Below are 17902 nucleotides of genomic sequence, written 5' to 3'. Positions count from 1 at the left end.
AAACCCCACTTTTACTACTATCCAAATTATTGCTGACGTGACTAAAATTCTGTTTGTAGATGATTTTAATCTCTGAATGACTTTCTACTTACAGAAGAGAAGATGGAGGAAAGAAGGATGCACTAACACTAAGATCATCTAGTATAGAAGAATTCATGAGAATTATGGTTTCTACACTCTACAATACAATTGACATGAGACCAATGTATTTTCTCCCTTTTGCCAGTAGGTATTTGCAGAGAAATTTTGTTTTTCACTTAAAAAGAGGTGGATTTGTTTTAAAGAATGCAAAGACAGACTATGTTTAAGAAATCAAGCTACTGTCAGTTGAATGAGACATTTAAAATATAGGCTGCTTCTGCACTTTTTACTCATGTGAGTACTTGCATTACAGGCATCCCCATATTCTTGTCTCTGCCTCATGAAGTGTGATTTCTTGATGCCTAGTGCTTTTGTTGGTTCTGGTACCTGTGTTTGTGCTTAGCTGAATTAGGTGCTACATGTCTGCTGAATCACTGCAGCAATCTCGTTGGATTTGAAGATTTCTACTGCCATTCTTCGGCTTTTGAAATATGGACAGACACACTTATGGTGTTTGTAGTGCAACATTCAATGCCAGCAGCAACTTGCCGAGACATATTAATCACAAACATCTGAAGAATGGGATTTTGAATTTTAAATGTGATATTTGTAATTAAAACACTTATATATGACAAGTTCAGGAGGCATAATTCTGAATGCTAAAAGGCTTTGCGGGTGACATTTTCTGTCCAGAGAGTAAATACAAATGTGCAGAATGATATGTAAAGCACCCACATACTCTGTTCACCATGAGACACTCACAGCACACAAAAATCTTGAATTTTCCAACACAAATAAATGAGAAAAGGGAACCAATGAACCAGTCCATGCACAGTATAGAGCAGTCTGTTAGAATCACAGGTAAAAGTACCAAATTATTCTTTCTCTGTTATAATGTTGTTTACAAACCGAGGCATCACTAGAAGCTGTTAGGTAGTAACAATGTGAAGGCTACTGCCTAACTAACATGGAAGCTATTTATCATTCCACTGGTATTATTATTTTTTTATTTGATCCATGTGATCAGATATTACACAGGGTGCTATATACTCACCCTGCATCGAAGATGCTTAGTCGCCAATAGGCACAACAAAAAGACTGTCACAATACAAACTTTCGGCCAACATGGCCTTTGTCGAAAACAGACTACACACAAAATGCAAATGCAATTCACACATTCACGATTGCAGTCATGTTTGTGTGAGTTGTGTGTGTGTGTGTGTGTGTGTGTGTGTGTGTGTGTGTGTGTGTGTGTGTGTGTGTGTGTGTGTCTGTCTGTGTGCTGTCTTTCGTGTATTTTCAGCAAAGGCATTGTTGGCCCAAAACGTGTATTGTGACAGTCTTTTTGTTGTGCCTATCTGTAACTCAGCATCTCCACTATATGGTGAGCAGCAACATTCCTTTTTATAATATTGTTAAATTCCATCCTGGATTTTCCAGTGTGCTGTAGAGTCACACAAGATGTATTAGTATTTGCAATCATATTTCACCTACAATACTTTTTGTAGGTTTATATAAGGTTTGCTTCACTCAGTGGTTCATGTTGCACATTTAAACACAACTTGTAAATTTATTGTTCTATGAAGACTTTTATAGAGTAAAAAAAAGTGACACAGAATATAAGGCTTCATAACTCTACAGAACTGTGTTTTGTGATTCACAGAATTTAGACTTGAGAGCAACTTATCTAACAGCTGGGGGCCCACGTGGAATGCTCCCATTCGACAGAGTTGTGTGTTAGCTTGTAACATATGCAGCTTTGAGTCTGGTCTAGTGTGATGTTTGAAAATTTCACTGTTTGTCTTAAGTCTGCATTCTGATAGAATTAGGAGCTTTTTTTAAGAATGTATAAGTAAGGCTATGCTAGGATCTCCAGCTTCTTGAAAATGGGTTTGCGAGAGTTTCTACTTTTTCTTCCATTAATGATCATCTTGGTTCTCTTTTGGTGTCTAGAAGTGGGAAAAATTCACAAGACTATCACACCATATCTCAGGTGAGCCTGTATGTATGCACAGTATGCAGTTATTACTGTTACATGCTAGTGACTGCATGCAGCACACTCAGTGAATAGCAGTCTGACTTATTCTACCATTTATCTGCTCATATGTTTATTACATTTAAGGTCAACTTATAACAGATCCAGGAATTTGAGAATTAGCTGTTAGCCTTTATTAGCTGATTATTTACCATTACAAGTGGTTAGCAGGGATTTGTATTTTGTGTGATCTGGAAGTTCATTGAAACTGTCGTTTCAGTGTGGATGGTTAATTTGACTGTCTGCTGCCAAGTTGTTATGTTGTTCTATAGCCAAATTCATAGCCTTCTGTTCTGTCTCTGTGTTTTCCCCTTTGAGGAGCACAGTTGTGTCATCTGCAAAAATAATAGTTCTGTCAGCGCTAACTTTCAAACAGAAATTATTGATAAGCAAGAGGAATAGCAGAGGTCTCAGTACTGAACCCTGAGGCACACCTAGTAGTGTGGAGTGCTGGGGATAGGGGTGCATCAATGTGTGCAGAGAAGAGTCAAATAGGCCATGTTGCTACTTCTGGTACAAGTAGGATAGAATGTTTAGGATTCTTGTCTGGCCGTGAGGAGATAGGTCACATGGGAAGGTGGACCACTGCTTGGCATCCTGTGGAAGGCAGTAGTAGTAGTATTAGGATGATGTAGTGTCTAAGCCAAGATGGAGGTAGAAGGGATTGAGCAGTGCAGGAGAGAGGCTGGCAGAGGTATCATGGTGTGGAGATGGCCGTTGGTCAACAGTGTGGCCAAAAGATCATCCTCACTGGCATTGGGTGGCAGTTTGAAAGACCAAATGAAGATGATATGGATGATTGGTGAGCTGTCCTGTGAAGGCTGCAGGGTAGTGCACACAAGGAGAGTGCTGTTGCAGAGTTGTAGAGAGAGGTCTTCAGGGTATAAATCCGACATGTCAACCATGAACATGGCGCTGTTGGTGTCTGTAGAGGGAGGAGAAGATGTTGAGTATTTGCACTAACTTGGCTCACCTACCATTGATGGTTGAACATTCACGTAGGGCGCTTCATGGCACACCATGGATGGGAGAGGAGGATCACTATCACATGGGAGAGAGGTATGGTGTGAAGAGCCTCTGTCTGCACCCAGGAAGGAAACAAGGTGAAGTATCCTGGTCAATTTAACCCTATAGAATGAAAGTCTTTGTAGCTTACCATTAAGGAGGATGTTGATGGTGTTATCACTTTGCGAGAATATCTTGTGAGGACCAAGTAGGGAGGCTAAACAGCCAGTTTGATGTGTCATACCATAACATCACTAAGTCACAAGAGGTCAGTTCTTCATGGATAAACATATGCAGTAGCAAGTGTGGTCATAGAAGAGGGGTGTGCAAGTTTGAGATGTGAGTGTCAACCTACTCGACTAGTACCAGGAGCTCATCCTGACATGAGAGTGCAAAATCTTCAATGAACTCATCTGGTAGTACTAATAGCTCACTCTACAGGATTTCTGCTAGAGAAGCATTCGGATCCTCCCTGTATGCAAAGTGAATGGCAAGTAAGACCCACAGCAGGGTCTCGGACAACAAACTGCAGTGACATATCAGCACCACCTTGAATGTGTGGTGCCAGGGCTCCATGAGCCCTTTACTTTGGAGGTGATAAGTAGTAGTATGGAACTTATCCAAGACACTCATGGTACACAATATGGCAAAGAGGGAGGACTCAAACTGGCTTCCCTAAAAATGGTTCAAAATGGTTCAAATGGCTCTGAGCACTATGGGACTCAACTTCTCAGGTCATTAGTCCCCTAGAACTTAGAACTACTTAAACCTAACCAACCTAAGGACAGCACACACATCCATGCCCGAGGCAGGATTCGAACCTGCGACCGCAGCAGTCTCGCGGTTCCAGACTGCAGCGCCTAGAACCGCACGGCCACTTCGGCCGGCAAACTGGCTTCCCTGATCAGTCATTATTGAAGAGGGGCACCCAAAGTGTGTGACCCATGTGACAACAGAGGCATGGGTGACAGCATCAGCTGTGGTGTCCGTCAGTAATAAGGTTTCATTCCATTTTGTCATACAATCAACAACTGAAAGTATACAGGGTGGTCCATTGATCGTGACCATGCCATATATCTCACGAAATAAGCATCAAACGAAAAAACTACAAAGAATGAAACTTATCTAGCTTGAAGGGGGAAACCAGATGGCGCTATGGTTGACCTGTTAGATGGCGCTGCCATAGGTCAAATGGATGTCAACTGCATTTTTTAAATAGGAACCCCCATTTTTTATTACATATTCATGTAGTACGTAAAGAAATATGAATGTTTTAGTTGGACCACTTTTTTTGCTTTCTGATAGATGGCAGGGGTTGCACATGGCATCCCGACACTTGTGGTGTGCTGGAGATGCCAGGAGTAAGTCACTTACTCCATAGGGTCATAGAGATGGCTCACAAGACAGATGAATGTGGCATTGTTGGTCATTATCTAGTGAATGTCCAAGTTTTGGGATTGTCTCTCTGAAGTTGAGGTAACCATGGAAACTTGAACAGTGAGGCATACTGCATCATGGTAGGCAGCATCAGTTGGGGTTGAATCACAGGCTGAGGCATAGCAGACAGGGCCTTGTCCATGGTATCTTGACTGAGTGATATGGACATCAGGTTGTAGGGAAGTGACATTTCAGTTGAGGTCATCGTGCCTTGGACGAAGTGATAGCTGCAGTTGGTACATGATGCAGTAACCACTGATACAGTCTAGACCAGCATGGAAGGGGTGACTATGATCATTGGGTAGTTGTACGACACATATGTGAAGGGAAAAATGGTTGGCCAAATGGAAGCTGTCGACATGATTTGTGCATAACTCTCCATTTACTGATGTGGTTGAATATCCATTGGGAACACAGTAGGAATGGCTGAGGAGTGTCAGAGAGTAACCCTGCTTCAAATGAAGTGGGCTACAGTCCTGTGCAAAAGAGAACACTCAGTTATAAGAAAGTCTTCGTGTATGCATTGCTCAGGTCATGTACATTTTACACCACTGCAACCCGGTACAGGTTAAGTTAGCTGTTAGTGGTGTGGCCGAATGCAAGTGCATATTTTCACATTCACTCACACACTCTGTCATTGCCAGAATCTGTGCTTCACAGTCAAATGTCAGTGGGTGACTAGATAACACATAATGAGAATTATCTAGTGCCAGATGCTCCACTGTTGACATTACTGTACACACAAAGGACAACATGTATTTGCTTACCAGAAGGCTCAAAATGGTTCAAATGGCTCTGAGCACTATGGGATTTAACTTCTGGGGTCATCAGTCCCCTAGAACTTAGAACTACTTAAACCTAACTAACCTAAGGACATCACACACATCCATGCCTGAGGTAGAACTCGAACCAGCGACTGTAGCAGTCATGCGGTTCCAGACTGTAGCGCCTAGAACCGCTCGGCCACCCCTGCTGGCCGAAGGCTGAAAGACTTGGGGTCAAGAAAGTGGGTTTTGCTCCTAATGTGATGATGAAAACCAATACAGTATTTCAAGACACATATTTTTTGATACGTTCATGTAGTATCAAGCTACGTACCAAGTAAACAGTGGAATAGAACTACGCGAGTTAAGGTACTTAGTCTCACAAAGTGTAAAGTTCATTTTCTTGGATTTATAGTCATCACAAGTTACTGAATTGAGTTTTTTGTAAGTGTACTTCAATCTGACCTTCTGTGTGTGATTACATGGGAATAATCCAATTCATCTGTTTGCAAGTACTCCGATACTGTACTGATATATTTTTATTAGAAGTATTTTTTTATCCACTGTTATCAAAAGCTTTGATAGATGAAGAAATATGCCTGTAGTGGATTGTTCTATATCTAATAGCTCTCACATCATATTAATGCAGTAATATGAAGTTGTTTTTGTAGATCTGTTGTTTCTAAATCTGTTTTAATATATACTCAGTATACTTTATTGGTCAATGAAGCCTATAAGTTTTTTTATGCACAACTTTTTCAAATACTTTGGAGGAGCAGGATAAAGTTGTGATAAGCCCATAGTTTTTGATGTCTTTAATATCAACTTTATTGGAAATAGGAATTACTTTTCAGATTTTCAGTGACTCTTGGAAGGTACCTTCCTGGAAAGGACAGTCACAGAAGTGATTGTGGTTCAGCAATAGTCTATGCACAATTTTTGATTATTGTTACTGGAATTACATCAATTCCAAATGAACAGGAATTTTTTAAACCTCTGACTGGTTTTACATCTTTAGTGACTGTAATAATGGAGACTGAATGTGTGCATGCGTGAGTTTATCATTTCATTCTTGTGTTTAGTGTAAATTACATTGTTTTCTCCTCTTCCCCTTTTTATAAAATTCAACATTGCTTTTACTTTGTTGTTGGATTTGTCAATGTTCTCATCATAGGGCATCCTTTTATTTGAGTCTTATCACTATTCTCAGAATACATGAGTAGTTTGAATAGCATTTAAGTGGTTTAAGGATGTCATCACTTCGTTTAAATTACTGTATCAATCTGCAAGTCAAATGTCAGCCGTCAGTCAGACTTAGGTCATTTAAAGCTTTCAAGAGATAAGAGAGAGGAAATCACTGAAAAAAATTGAATGTAAATTCTTTTTGATGATGTCCTCAATTCTGTGAGGGACTCTATTACAAATAATGAACTGTAATATTGTCACTTGCTGTCAAGAAAAGGTCCTTACTATGTATCATGGACTGTGACCTCAAGATTGAAGCAGTGAGACATACAAATGACTGCACTAGAGTGGAAATATGGGTGCAATATATACTAGAAGTGGATTCTATAGAGAAAGTCTACAAAGCTCAGGAGTCAAAATCACAAATGTACCCACAGTTGCCATGTGACAATTTCGTGATAATACTAATGGGTGAGGCCCAGATAAAAATTTTGCCATTACTAACATGTGCAGTTACAAACTTATACTTCCAAAGAATGCACCGAGACCTAAATAACTTCTTGGTTAAGATGTTACTTTCCTTGTCCCTAGCGCAGATAGCCCAGCTCTGTACTAATAGGAAAGGAAATTTCTTTATGAAAAAGGTAGTTCCACACTGAAATTCTGTGTCAGTTCTATGCTAATTGCATGTCGCACTCCGAGAAGTGGCCTCTGAATTTTCATACTACGTATAACAAAACACATATACTTAAATGGAATGTTCATTGATAAGGCAAAATATTATGACCACTGCCCACTGTGATGTTGGATGCTGCTTGGTGGCATTGTAGGCACATGACATGGTAACAAAAGTATGTAAGCAGAGCAGGCACAGATAGGGGATCGCCCTAGCAAAGATATGGGCTGCAAATGGGTAAATCCTTTGAGATAAGTGACTTTGACAAAGGGCAGATTATTATACGCAAAGCTTGTGAATGAATATCTCAAAAATGGTTAAGCTGGTTGAATTTTCATGTGCTACTGTCATGAGTATCTAGGAAATGGGTAGAAGGACAATAAAACAACCAGTAGGTACTAAATGGTAGGATGTTCATGACTCTTCACAGAACATGGGGTTTGGAGGCTTGTGTGCTCTGTAAAGTAGGACAGATCATGATCTGTGGCATCTCTGCTGAAAGAGCATAATGTTGGTGCATGCACATGTGTTTTCTAGCACACTGTTCATCGTGCATTGTTGAACGTGGAGCTCTGAAGCAGATCACCCCTACTTGTTCACATGTTGACCCAACGACATAGTCAATTACGATTGCAGTGGGCATGGGACCATAGGGATTCGACCACTGATCAATGAAAACATGTTAGCTCTTTGGGTGAATCACATTTTTGCTACACTAGGTCAATGGTTGTCTCCACAAACGCCATCACTGAGGTGAACTGCGGCTCGAAATGTGAACCATGCAACTGATGCAGGCTAGTGGGAGCACTATTATGCTGTTGGAGACATTCTGCTGTGCTTGCATGGGACCTGTGATGGCAACTGAAGACATGCTGCCAGCTACAAACCACCTGCACCCCTTCATGCTTGGTGTCTACCCTGACAGCGATGTCATGTTTCATCAGTATAATTGTTCATGTCTCAGAGCCAGAACAGTGCTACAGTGGTTGGAGGAGCATTATAGTGTACTCATGTTGATGTCTCAGTGACCAAATTCACCTGATCTAAATCCTACAGAACCCATCTGGGTCACTAATGGGTGCTGTCACTGCATACACAAGTCAGTGGTCCATTATTTATGTGAATTACATGATCTGTGCATAGACATCTAATGACACATATCTCCATAAACCTACCAACAAACTGCCAGATCACTGATATACAGAATCAGAGATGTTTGATTCCAAAGACTCACAAACAAGTTATTAAGCAGGTGGTCATATGTTTCAGCTCATTCACACACTGTTACTGTACTGATGACACAAACTGCATGATTAATTAATATATATTAAATTATAGCATAATAACATCAATGCTTTCAGTTATAGGCTGGCATCACTGATTGTCTTTATAATTTATTTTTAGAGATGTGGTACCAGTATGTGAAAATGATGTAAGGAAGCCATGACCACTAACATAAGTGATGTAATGCTGCACACATAGTCTTCACACGCATGGTGAAACAAATTTCAACTGGCATGTAAATAGCATCATGTTACTCTTGTAGTAGTAGTAGTAGTAGTAGTGGTAATAATAGCAGTCGTAGCAGAAGCAGCAATAGGAGTAGTGATATTAGCAGTGGATCAAATTATTCATATTATCAGCTATCACTCAAAGATTAATATCATTGCATAATATATGTATCAATTAGGCTAATCAGTGGAATGCATGGATCTATCTATGGACATGGCAATAACTAGGTGTGGGTCAAGTATAGGGTGACATGTATTGAACTATATGAAATAAAATCACCATAACTTCTGAACAGTTTGCATTAGGATGTTTAAACTGCACAGATGGCCACGGGGCATGATGGGAATTAGTATGCGCATGTGCACACCCCTTGTTATTGGCCATTTGCACATGAAAATGTCACGGTACAGTATGCCTGAGTATATAGTGCTTGTGAAGGCCTACTATGGAACAACAACAGCCCAACTGTGACTCAAAGGAAGTTTGTGACCGAGTTCAAGCTGAAGACAACTGGTCATAGTGTGCTAACAATCAAGAATTTGATTCACAAGTTTGAGATAATGGGCAGTGTTCATGAGGACAGTGGTGGCAATGTTGGTCTTTACCAAAAAGGGTGAAAATGCCTGAAAACATTGAGAAGACACGTGCTCTGCTTGAATCCAGCCCCAGGAAATCGATCAGACAAGCTGCACAACAGGTGGAAATCAACCAGGAGACACTGCGACATTGTTGTTGAAGATCTCCATCACTTCCCATACAAAATTCAAACCCTCAGCCATTAAGCACCAGGGCCATGGAACAGTGGTTGTGTTTCACCAACAGTATTGTAAACAGAATTGGGCTTTGATGTGAATAGGGTTTGGTTTAGCGATGAAGCCCACTTTTATTTGGATGGGTTTGTCAATACACAAAATTGGCATGTTTGGGGGTCTGAGGATCCACGTTTCATGATCAAAAAGTCTCTTCAGCCTCAATAGGTGACTGTGTGGTGTGCCATATCTAGCTGCAGAATAATGCATGTGATATTCCTTGATGGTACGGTGACTACTGAATGTACAGGTGAAGGTTTTGGAAGATAATTTCATACCCATTATCCAAAGTGACCCTGATTTCAACAAGATGTGGTTCATGCAAGATGGAGATTGACCCCATTGAAGCAGGAGAGTGTTTGATGTCCTGGAGGAGCACCTTGGGGGCTGCATTCTGGCTCTAGTGTACTCACTGGGGTGCCACTGGCACGGGGTTCAATTGGCCACTATATTCTCCACACCTGAACAGATGTGACTCCTTTTTGTGGTGCTGTATTAAAGACAAGGTGTACAGCAATAGCCCCAAAACCATTGCTGAGCTCATCGGCAGCATCAATGTTCCGACACTTCAGCAGGTCATGCAGAGTTTTGCTATTTGTCTGCACCACATCATTGCCAAGGACGGCAGGCATATCGAACATTTCATAACCTAAATCTGAATATCTGTAGTGACATTTACATGCTGAATTAAGTGTGCAAGCTGTAGTTTGCAACTAATTTATATTTTTTCATATAGTTCAATAATTGTCACCCTGAATACAGCTGATTTTGAAAATATAATGAGCTCATTAGTGCACGAATCCTCTTGATGTACACCTGATGAAATTCTGTTGGGGGAAAAGTCTAAAACGTTGGTGGGGGGGGGGGTAAATTTTGAGTTCACACTTAGTACACAATGTGACTTGGGTTTTACAAATATGGGTGAGTAACTCAGTAGAGGCTGGAGTTAGACAACACAATGAAAAGCTTAATCTTCAACAGTCATGAAGGTGCTCAGAGCAGCAAAAGCAGTACTCAGCTGCATGAAGCTGCTAAGGTAGGCTATCAGCCTGTTGCCACAGGCAGCACATCACCTGGAAGCATGTGACACCTGGTGAAGTGATGGGACTCAAGGTACAAGTGACAGCCTGGGCTAACATCTGCACAGAAGGATTCCTCTAGATGGCCCATGAATATGTTAGCATAGGATGATCCATATCAAACCTATTAACCACCAGCAATACCTCCACTTTGACAGCTGCCACCCATTCCATACCAAGAAGTCCCTTCCATAACACCTAACCACCCACGGTCATCACATCTGCTGTGATGAGCAGTCCCTCTCTAAATGTACCGACGGTCTCACTGAAGCCTTCACTGACCGTAATTATCCTCACATCCTTGTACAAAAACAAATCTCTTGTGCCTTATCTTTCCAGTCTCCTATCACCTCCCAAAGTCCCACAGTCTGGCCACAGAGGAGCATTTCCCTCGTAACTCAGTACCATCCAGGACTGGAGCAACTGAACTACATTCTCCGCCGGGGTTTTGATTACCTCTCGTCATTCCCTGAAATGAGAAATGTCCTACCCACTATCCTTCCCACCCCTCCTACCGTGGTATTCCACCAACCACCGAACCTATACAATATACTCGTCCATTCTTACACAACCCCTGCTCCCAATCCTTTACCTCATGGCTCATACCACTATAATAGACCTAGATGGAAGACCTGACCCACTCATCCTCCTACCACCACCTACTCCAGTCCGATTTCTAACACCACCTATCTCATCAAAGGCAAGGCTACACACAATGTAATAATTTAGAATAGAATAACATTCAATTTAACCACACCAAATCTGACCGCTGTTGAATGTGGTGTTAACTTGTGAGATGGATTATTATAAAGACAACTTTGATATTTCTCATTTCAAAATGCGGAAACTAATTCAAACAGCTGCTTGTTATGGAGTAAATGTTTGAAACTTCAAATAACTGTATGAATGAGACTAGATCTTAAACAATGGAAACTCGAGGTTGGAACATTAACAGTATTAGGAAAAAATCAAACAATGGAAAATCCAGGATGGAATGTAACTGTATCAATACAGAAAAGTTTCCTTATCCCTAGACAGAACCCAGTCACACGTACTGTTCCTGTGTTGTTGCTTGGCTCGTGAAATCCCCCCCCCCCCCCCCCAAATGGCCTTACCATCAAATTAACTATCCTCAGCTGCCACCCCTCCTTCCACAATGACCTCCATCTGTTCAGATTTTGCCAATACTTAGCACTCACCAACATAGTCCTGCAAAACCATATCATCCAAGCCCAAATCTCCTTGCAATACCTTCTCTCCCTCTGCAAAATTCTCCTGCTATGCAATCCTAATTCCTGGAACCCCTAACACACATTGAAACTCTTGCCCTCTATGAACTAGAGCAACATGCACAACGCCATCTCGAAAAGCTCTCCACCCTGCTCACTTCCTACTCCACCTTGGAGTACCACTGTCCACCACCTCTGCAACAACCTCCAAACCTCCTCCCTGTCCCCTCATAGCTGACAAACCTTTCTCACTGACCTACTAAATTTACTCCATCCTCCAAAACTCCCACCACCACACAGAATCCAGAACCTAAACAGACCCTAAACACTGTCATGAACCTTTCCTACAGAAGCCTTAGCCCCACAGAAACATCAGTCTTTTCCAAAGGCCTTACCTTTTGCTCCACTCCCAAATTCAACCATGACTTGTTAAAGACCTTCTCTCCTTCTCCTGGTTGCTACAGTGGAAAGACTTTCTCACCACCAACCCACCAACCAGACTCAACCAAAGAACAATGTTGAACCCTGCCTAACTGAGCTCACTCATGAATCCAACTGTGATCCACTGTCACTGCCACCAACTCCCTGAACATGCAAACTAACCTTTCATCCACAAAAAGATTCACATTCCACCATCTAAAAACTGATCATGCCTTATAATCCTACATGCAGACATAGGCTCCACCACTGTTGTTTTGAACCACAAGGATTACCTGGCAGAAGGACTCCACCAGGTGTCAGATACATCCACCCACAAACGTCACAGTGGCCCCATTCCAGAAACCCAGCAGGATCTCGAGTCACTCCCCAGATCATAGGCCCATCCCAGAACATCTACCCGGAGTCCACCTCTCTGCCCCCTCCTACCACTCCCCGCACTCCTACCTTCTACATGCCTCCTAAAGTCCGTAAACCCAACTATCCAGGACGCTCCCCATTGTGGCCGGTTACTGTGCCCCTACTGAGAGAATCTCTGCTCTAGTAGATCAACACCTTCAACCTATTACTCGGAACCTACTCTCCTATATATAAGATACCAACCATTTCCTCCACTGACTCTCCACAGTTCCTGTCCCTTTACTAAACAGTGCCCTGCTCATCACTATTGATGCCACCTACCTTTAATCAACATCCATGATGGCCATGGCCTTATCACTATTGAACACTACATTCCCCAGTGCCCAACAGATTCCAAACAGACAAGCTCCTTCCTAATAGCCATGATTAACTATATCCTCACCCACAATTACTTATACTTTGAAGGCATTATCTACAAACTAATCCCAGGTATGGCTATGGGGACCCACATGGCACCATCCTATGCCAACCTATTAATGGGCCATCTAGAGGAATCCTTCCTATACATCCAGAATCCTGAACCACTCACCTGGTTCAGATTCATTAATGACATCTTTGAAATCTGGATTGAAGGTGAGGACACCCTATCCTCATTCCTCCAGAACCTCAACAACTTTTCCCCCATTTGCTTCACCTGGTCCTACTCAACCCAACAAGCCACCTTCCTAGATGTTGACCACCACTTGAAAAATGGCTCTCAGTAGCTCCGTCCATATCAAACCTAGGAAACACCAGAAATACCTACACTTTAACAACTGCCACATATTCCATACCAAGAAGTCCCCTCCATACAGCCTAGCCACCCGTGATCACTGCTTTTGCAGTGCCAAGCGGTCCCTCTCAAAATATACTGAGGGGCTCACTGGAACTTTCACCAGACCTTAATTATCCTCCCAAGCTTGTACAACAACAAACCTCTTGTGACTTATCTTTTCAGTCTCCCAGCACATCCCAAAGCACCACCATCCAGTCTCAGACCATTCCCCTTGTAACTCAGTCACACCCAGGACTGGAGCAACTGAATTACATTCTCTGCCAGGGTTTCAACTACCTCTCGTCATGTCCTGAAATGAGAAATGTCCTGTCCAGTATCCTTCCCCCCCCCCCCCCCCCCCAACAATGGTATTTCACTGTCCAGGAAATGTACACAATGTACTCATCCATCTCTACACAACCCCTGCTCCCAACCCCTTACCTCATGGCTCATACCCGTGTAATAGGCCTAGGTGCAAGACCTATCACATATATCCTCCCACCACCACCTACTCCAGTCCGGTCACAAACATCACCTGTCCCATCAAAGGTAGGGCTACCTGTGAAGCTAGTCATGTGATCTACAAGCTAAGCTGCAACCACTGTGCTGCATTCTATGTGAGCATGACAATCAGCAAGCTGTCTGTCCACATGAATGAGCATCAATGAACTGTGGCCAAGAAACAAGTGGACCACCCAGTTGCTGAGCACACTGCCAAATATGGCATCATTCATTTCAATGACTGCTTCACAACCTGTGTCATATGGATCCTTCCCACCAACACCAGCTTTTCCAAAATGCATAGGTGGGACCTTTCCCTGCAATATATTCTACGTTCCCGTAACCCTCCTTGCCTCGACCTTTGTTAGTCATTGTCCTCACCTATCTAGCCTACCTGTTCCCATTCCAGCACTATACAGCCCTCATTCCACCATCACACTCAGCATTTTTACTTCTCTCCTTTCCCATTACCCCCCAAAAATCTCTCTCCTGCCCTCCGCCTAACCTCCCAACGGCTCATAGCTGCCCTACCCTCTCTCCACCTCGCCTCTAGGCAATCCCCAGCAGCACTGCACTGTCCGCCACACCTATCCTACTATCCCTCCCCCTCCATGCCCAAGCTTCCTTCTTACCACTGCCCACTTGCCTCATTTCAAGGCATAATGATAGATAATCAAAGTCTTAATGATTGGTGTGGTTCAGTTGTTCCAGTCTGGGTTGGTATTGGGTGACAAAGGGGGCACTCTTTTGTAGCTGGCTCTTGAGGGTGGTTGGAGGGTTTGGGGTGTGTAGGGAAATGGCCCTGGAAATCTGTTTCCATACAAGATCTGTTTGATAGTGCCTTTCTGAGAAGGCCTTGGTGAGACCTTCAGCATGCTGGGAAACAGAGTTCTTGTTACTGTACATATGCCATCCCCATGTGGCATGGCTGTGTGGGAGGAATTTTTTGGTATTGAAGGGATGGAAGCTGTCAAAATGCAGATACTGTGGGTAGTTGAAGTGGACAGAGGTGTGGATGGAGCCATCAGAGAGGAGGAAGCCAACATCTTGGAAGGAGGGCAGGAAAACCATGTGAAGCGGATGGGAGAGAAGGTGTTGAGGTTGTGAAAGAATGAGGGTAGGGTGTCTTGGCCATGAGTCCAGACCATGATGATACCATCAATGAAACTGAACCAGACCAGTGATTTGGGGTTTTAGGAGGCAGGTTTTCCCTAGATGGCCCATAAACAGGTTGGCATAGGAGGGTCCCATGCGGTTGCCCATGGCAGTGCCAAGGAATTGTTTGTATATCTTCCCTTCTGAGGAGAAAAAGTTATGTTCTAGGATAAAGTTATATGGGTGGGTTTAGAGACTGAAGGACATTGGAAAAGGTAGTGTTCAGTTGTGTCAAGACCATGAACATGAGGGATGTTGCTGTTCAGGGAAGTGGCATTGACAGTAACCAGTAGGGAACCAGGAGGAAAAGGGGTGGAAATGGTGGAGAGTCAATGAAGAAAATGGCTGGTATCTCTGATGTGGGAAGATAGATTATAGACAATCTGTTGGAGGTGTTCATCAATGAAGGCCAAAATCGTTTCAATGCGGGAACAATAACAAGCTATAATGGTGGTTGAGTTTGCCTGAATTTTGGGGAGTATGTAGAAGTTGGGTGTGCAGGTGTCATAGAGATGTAGAGGGAAATGGATTCAGGGAAGAGGTTCAGGGAAGAGCCTCAGACTTTAATAAGGGACTGAAGATTTTGTTGGACTCTAGGATAGAATCACTAAGGCAGAGTTTATAGGTGGATGAGTCAGACAACTGGCAGAGGCCTGCTGCCAAGTAGTCTCTGTGACTCACCATACAGTGATGGAGCCTTTGTCTGCAGGGAGAATAATTAGGTCAGGATCTGTTTCTGAACTGTGTATGGCTGTCATTTACTCTCCTGAAAGGTTGGGGTTCGTAGTAAGGGACCTGGGGTGCTTATTTGAGTGAATGTTTGTGTGCTTTATTTACTGGAGAAGGCTTTTGCTGAAAGCTGCAGTGTTTAACAGTATTTTTGTTGTGCTTGTTTGCAATTCAATCTTTATGGTGAGTAGCAGTCTACGCATTTCTTTATATTGTTGAGGCTAGAACTTCATAGGAGCATACCAGTTGTCTTACCCAACCTAAAAATGGTGTTTTTAGACATTGTGTTCTCATTTAATCTATCATCAGTTATGTCTAAATTTAGTTTGTTGGAGACAAGTTGTTTACACACTACATTTTCTTAGGTAAATAAAGGTTATGACCTGATTTTAAGGTGCCCCCCCCCCCCCCCCATCCCCCTGCCTTTTTGTTAAAATTATCACTGCCCTTCTAATCAGTTAGCAAACTTAATACTAGAAAGAGAAGAGGAAAATTAGAAGTTGACTCTACACATGTTACACATCCACAGTAAGAAAGACACCATGAGAGATAAAGCAACAGAAAAAATATGGATGACTGTTAGGCAGTGACAACAATAAGGCTGTATGTGTGGGCAAAACTGAACTGTGAAGGGAACAGGTAATATGAAATATGAAGAAACTACACAATGTGACGTAGAATAAATGACAGAAAAAAGATTTACAGTGCTTCTGTGTACATTATTAGTTTATTAATTCTGTAGATCTCAGAGTGAAGGAGAACCTCCAGGGATATTGAATATATCAAGAAATATTTTCACAAAGTTGAACTCTTTTAGAATTGCATTAATAATTACTGATAAACTGCTGTAGGTGTTGTGTTCACTCAGGTTATACTTGACACAGGAAAATATCTAGAATGCTGCTACTTCTGCTTCTTTGTCAGTTACATTCTATGGACATTTTTCACCTCATATTGTTAGCTAAATATGTACATGAGTACATTTACATTTCTATTAGAACAGCATTTATCTATGAGTTAATGAAACAAAGACATGTAAACAATTATAACTGCTACTTGTCATGAAGTTAATAGAAATCTCCAATCCATTGTAGAAAGCACAGATAATCATCTACTAATTTCTATTTCTTTTAAATTTGTATGATATATTCAATTTCTTGGTGGATGTCAGAGACTTGCTGAAGTTCTTTGTGTCATGTTCGTTTTTTTAAGTATGCTTTATTTACTATAGCTGTATTTCCACACTAGATGGGTCATTAAAGCAGCAGGAAGTGAAACTGTACAAACCATCATATTAATCTTTAAGTTATTTGGAGTTGTATGCAAATTAAGTGATTAAACCTGTTTTAGTTAGAGGTGTTAACAGGGACACAATGTATTTATTGCATTAACGAGATACTCTTTTCATTACATGTGTGAAACTACTGAGTTACAGGGGAATGAAAGAGTGTAAATGACTTTCAAATAAGCTAATACTTGATAGTAATTACCAAAGAAACAACTGTCCAAAACAGGCACTGCATATTGGAAAACAAGCTGGTCCTATTTCACACTACAGCTGCACACAAAACATCTGATAGACTACTGAGTGAATAAATAGCCCCTCTCATACTTTTTTGCAAATTGAGGACACACTCTCTCTGTCTCTCACACACACACACACACACACACACACACACACACACACACACACACACACATACTCATACTCATACATACAGATAAGAAGTGTTTAGTCAGGAAATCCAGTTACATAATGTGATGAATATATGATGAACATAAATATTTCATGATGCCCCAGAATAAGGAAATATACAGCTGTGAATGCAAAATAAGATTGCATGACAAGGCATTATCTATAAGCAATACTATCAGCAAATTTTTTCCATCATTTGAGGACAGCAAGAATTGTCAGTGTAGGCAAAGAATGAAAATATATAATTCTTCTTGATCATTATTCAAAAGGAGGATAAAACAGGTGTTACAACTTTCAGAAATATGTTCCTAATTATTAATTCTTGTCTGTAATACAACCTGTAAGATTTAATGTCCATTCTGTTTTCATTGAAACTTACTTTACAAAAAGTGTAGCA

General features: G+C 41.7%; 1 protein-coding gene across 1 annotated transcript in view; it reads right to left on the bottom strand.

Moving 5' to 3' along the window:
• Positions 1-17394, bottom strand: part of LOC124790084 — a 36609-nt gene extending 19215 nt beyond the window's left edge. Inside the window, exon 1 of the mRNA XM_047257650.1 lies at positions 17300-17394. Coding sequence (XP_047113606.1) covers positions 17300-17332 — 33 coding nt within the window. The 5' untranslated portion in view covers positions 17333-17394. The remainder of the gene's footprint in view (positions 1-17299) is intronic.
• Positions 17395-17902: the final 508 nt, after the last annotated feature.

This window comes from Schistocerca piceifrons, chromosome 3 (assembly GCF_021461385.2).
Source record: "Schistocerca piceifrons isolate TAMUIC-IGC-003096 chromosome 3, iqSchPice1.1, whole genome shotgun sequence".
Lineage (NCBI taxonomy): Eukaryota > Metazoa > Arthropoda > Insecta > Orthoptera > Acrididae > Schistocerca > Schistocerca piceifrons.
Note: the sequence above shows the minus strand (reverse complement) of the source record. Positions and strands in the feature narration are given on the sequence as shown.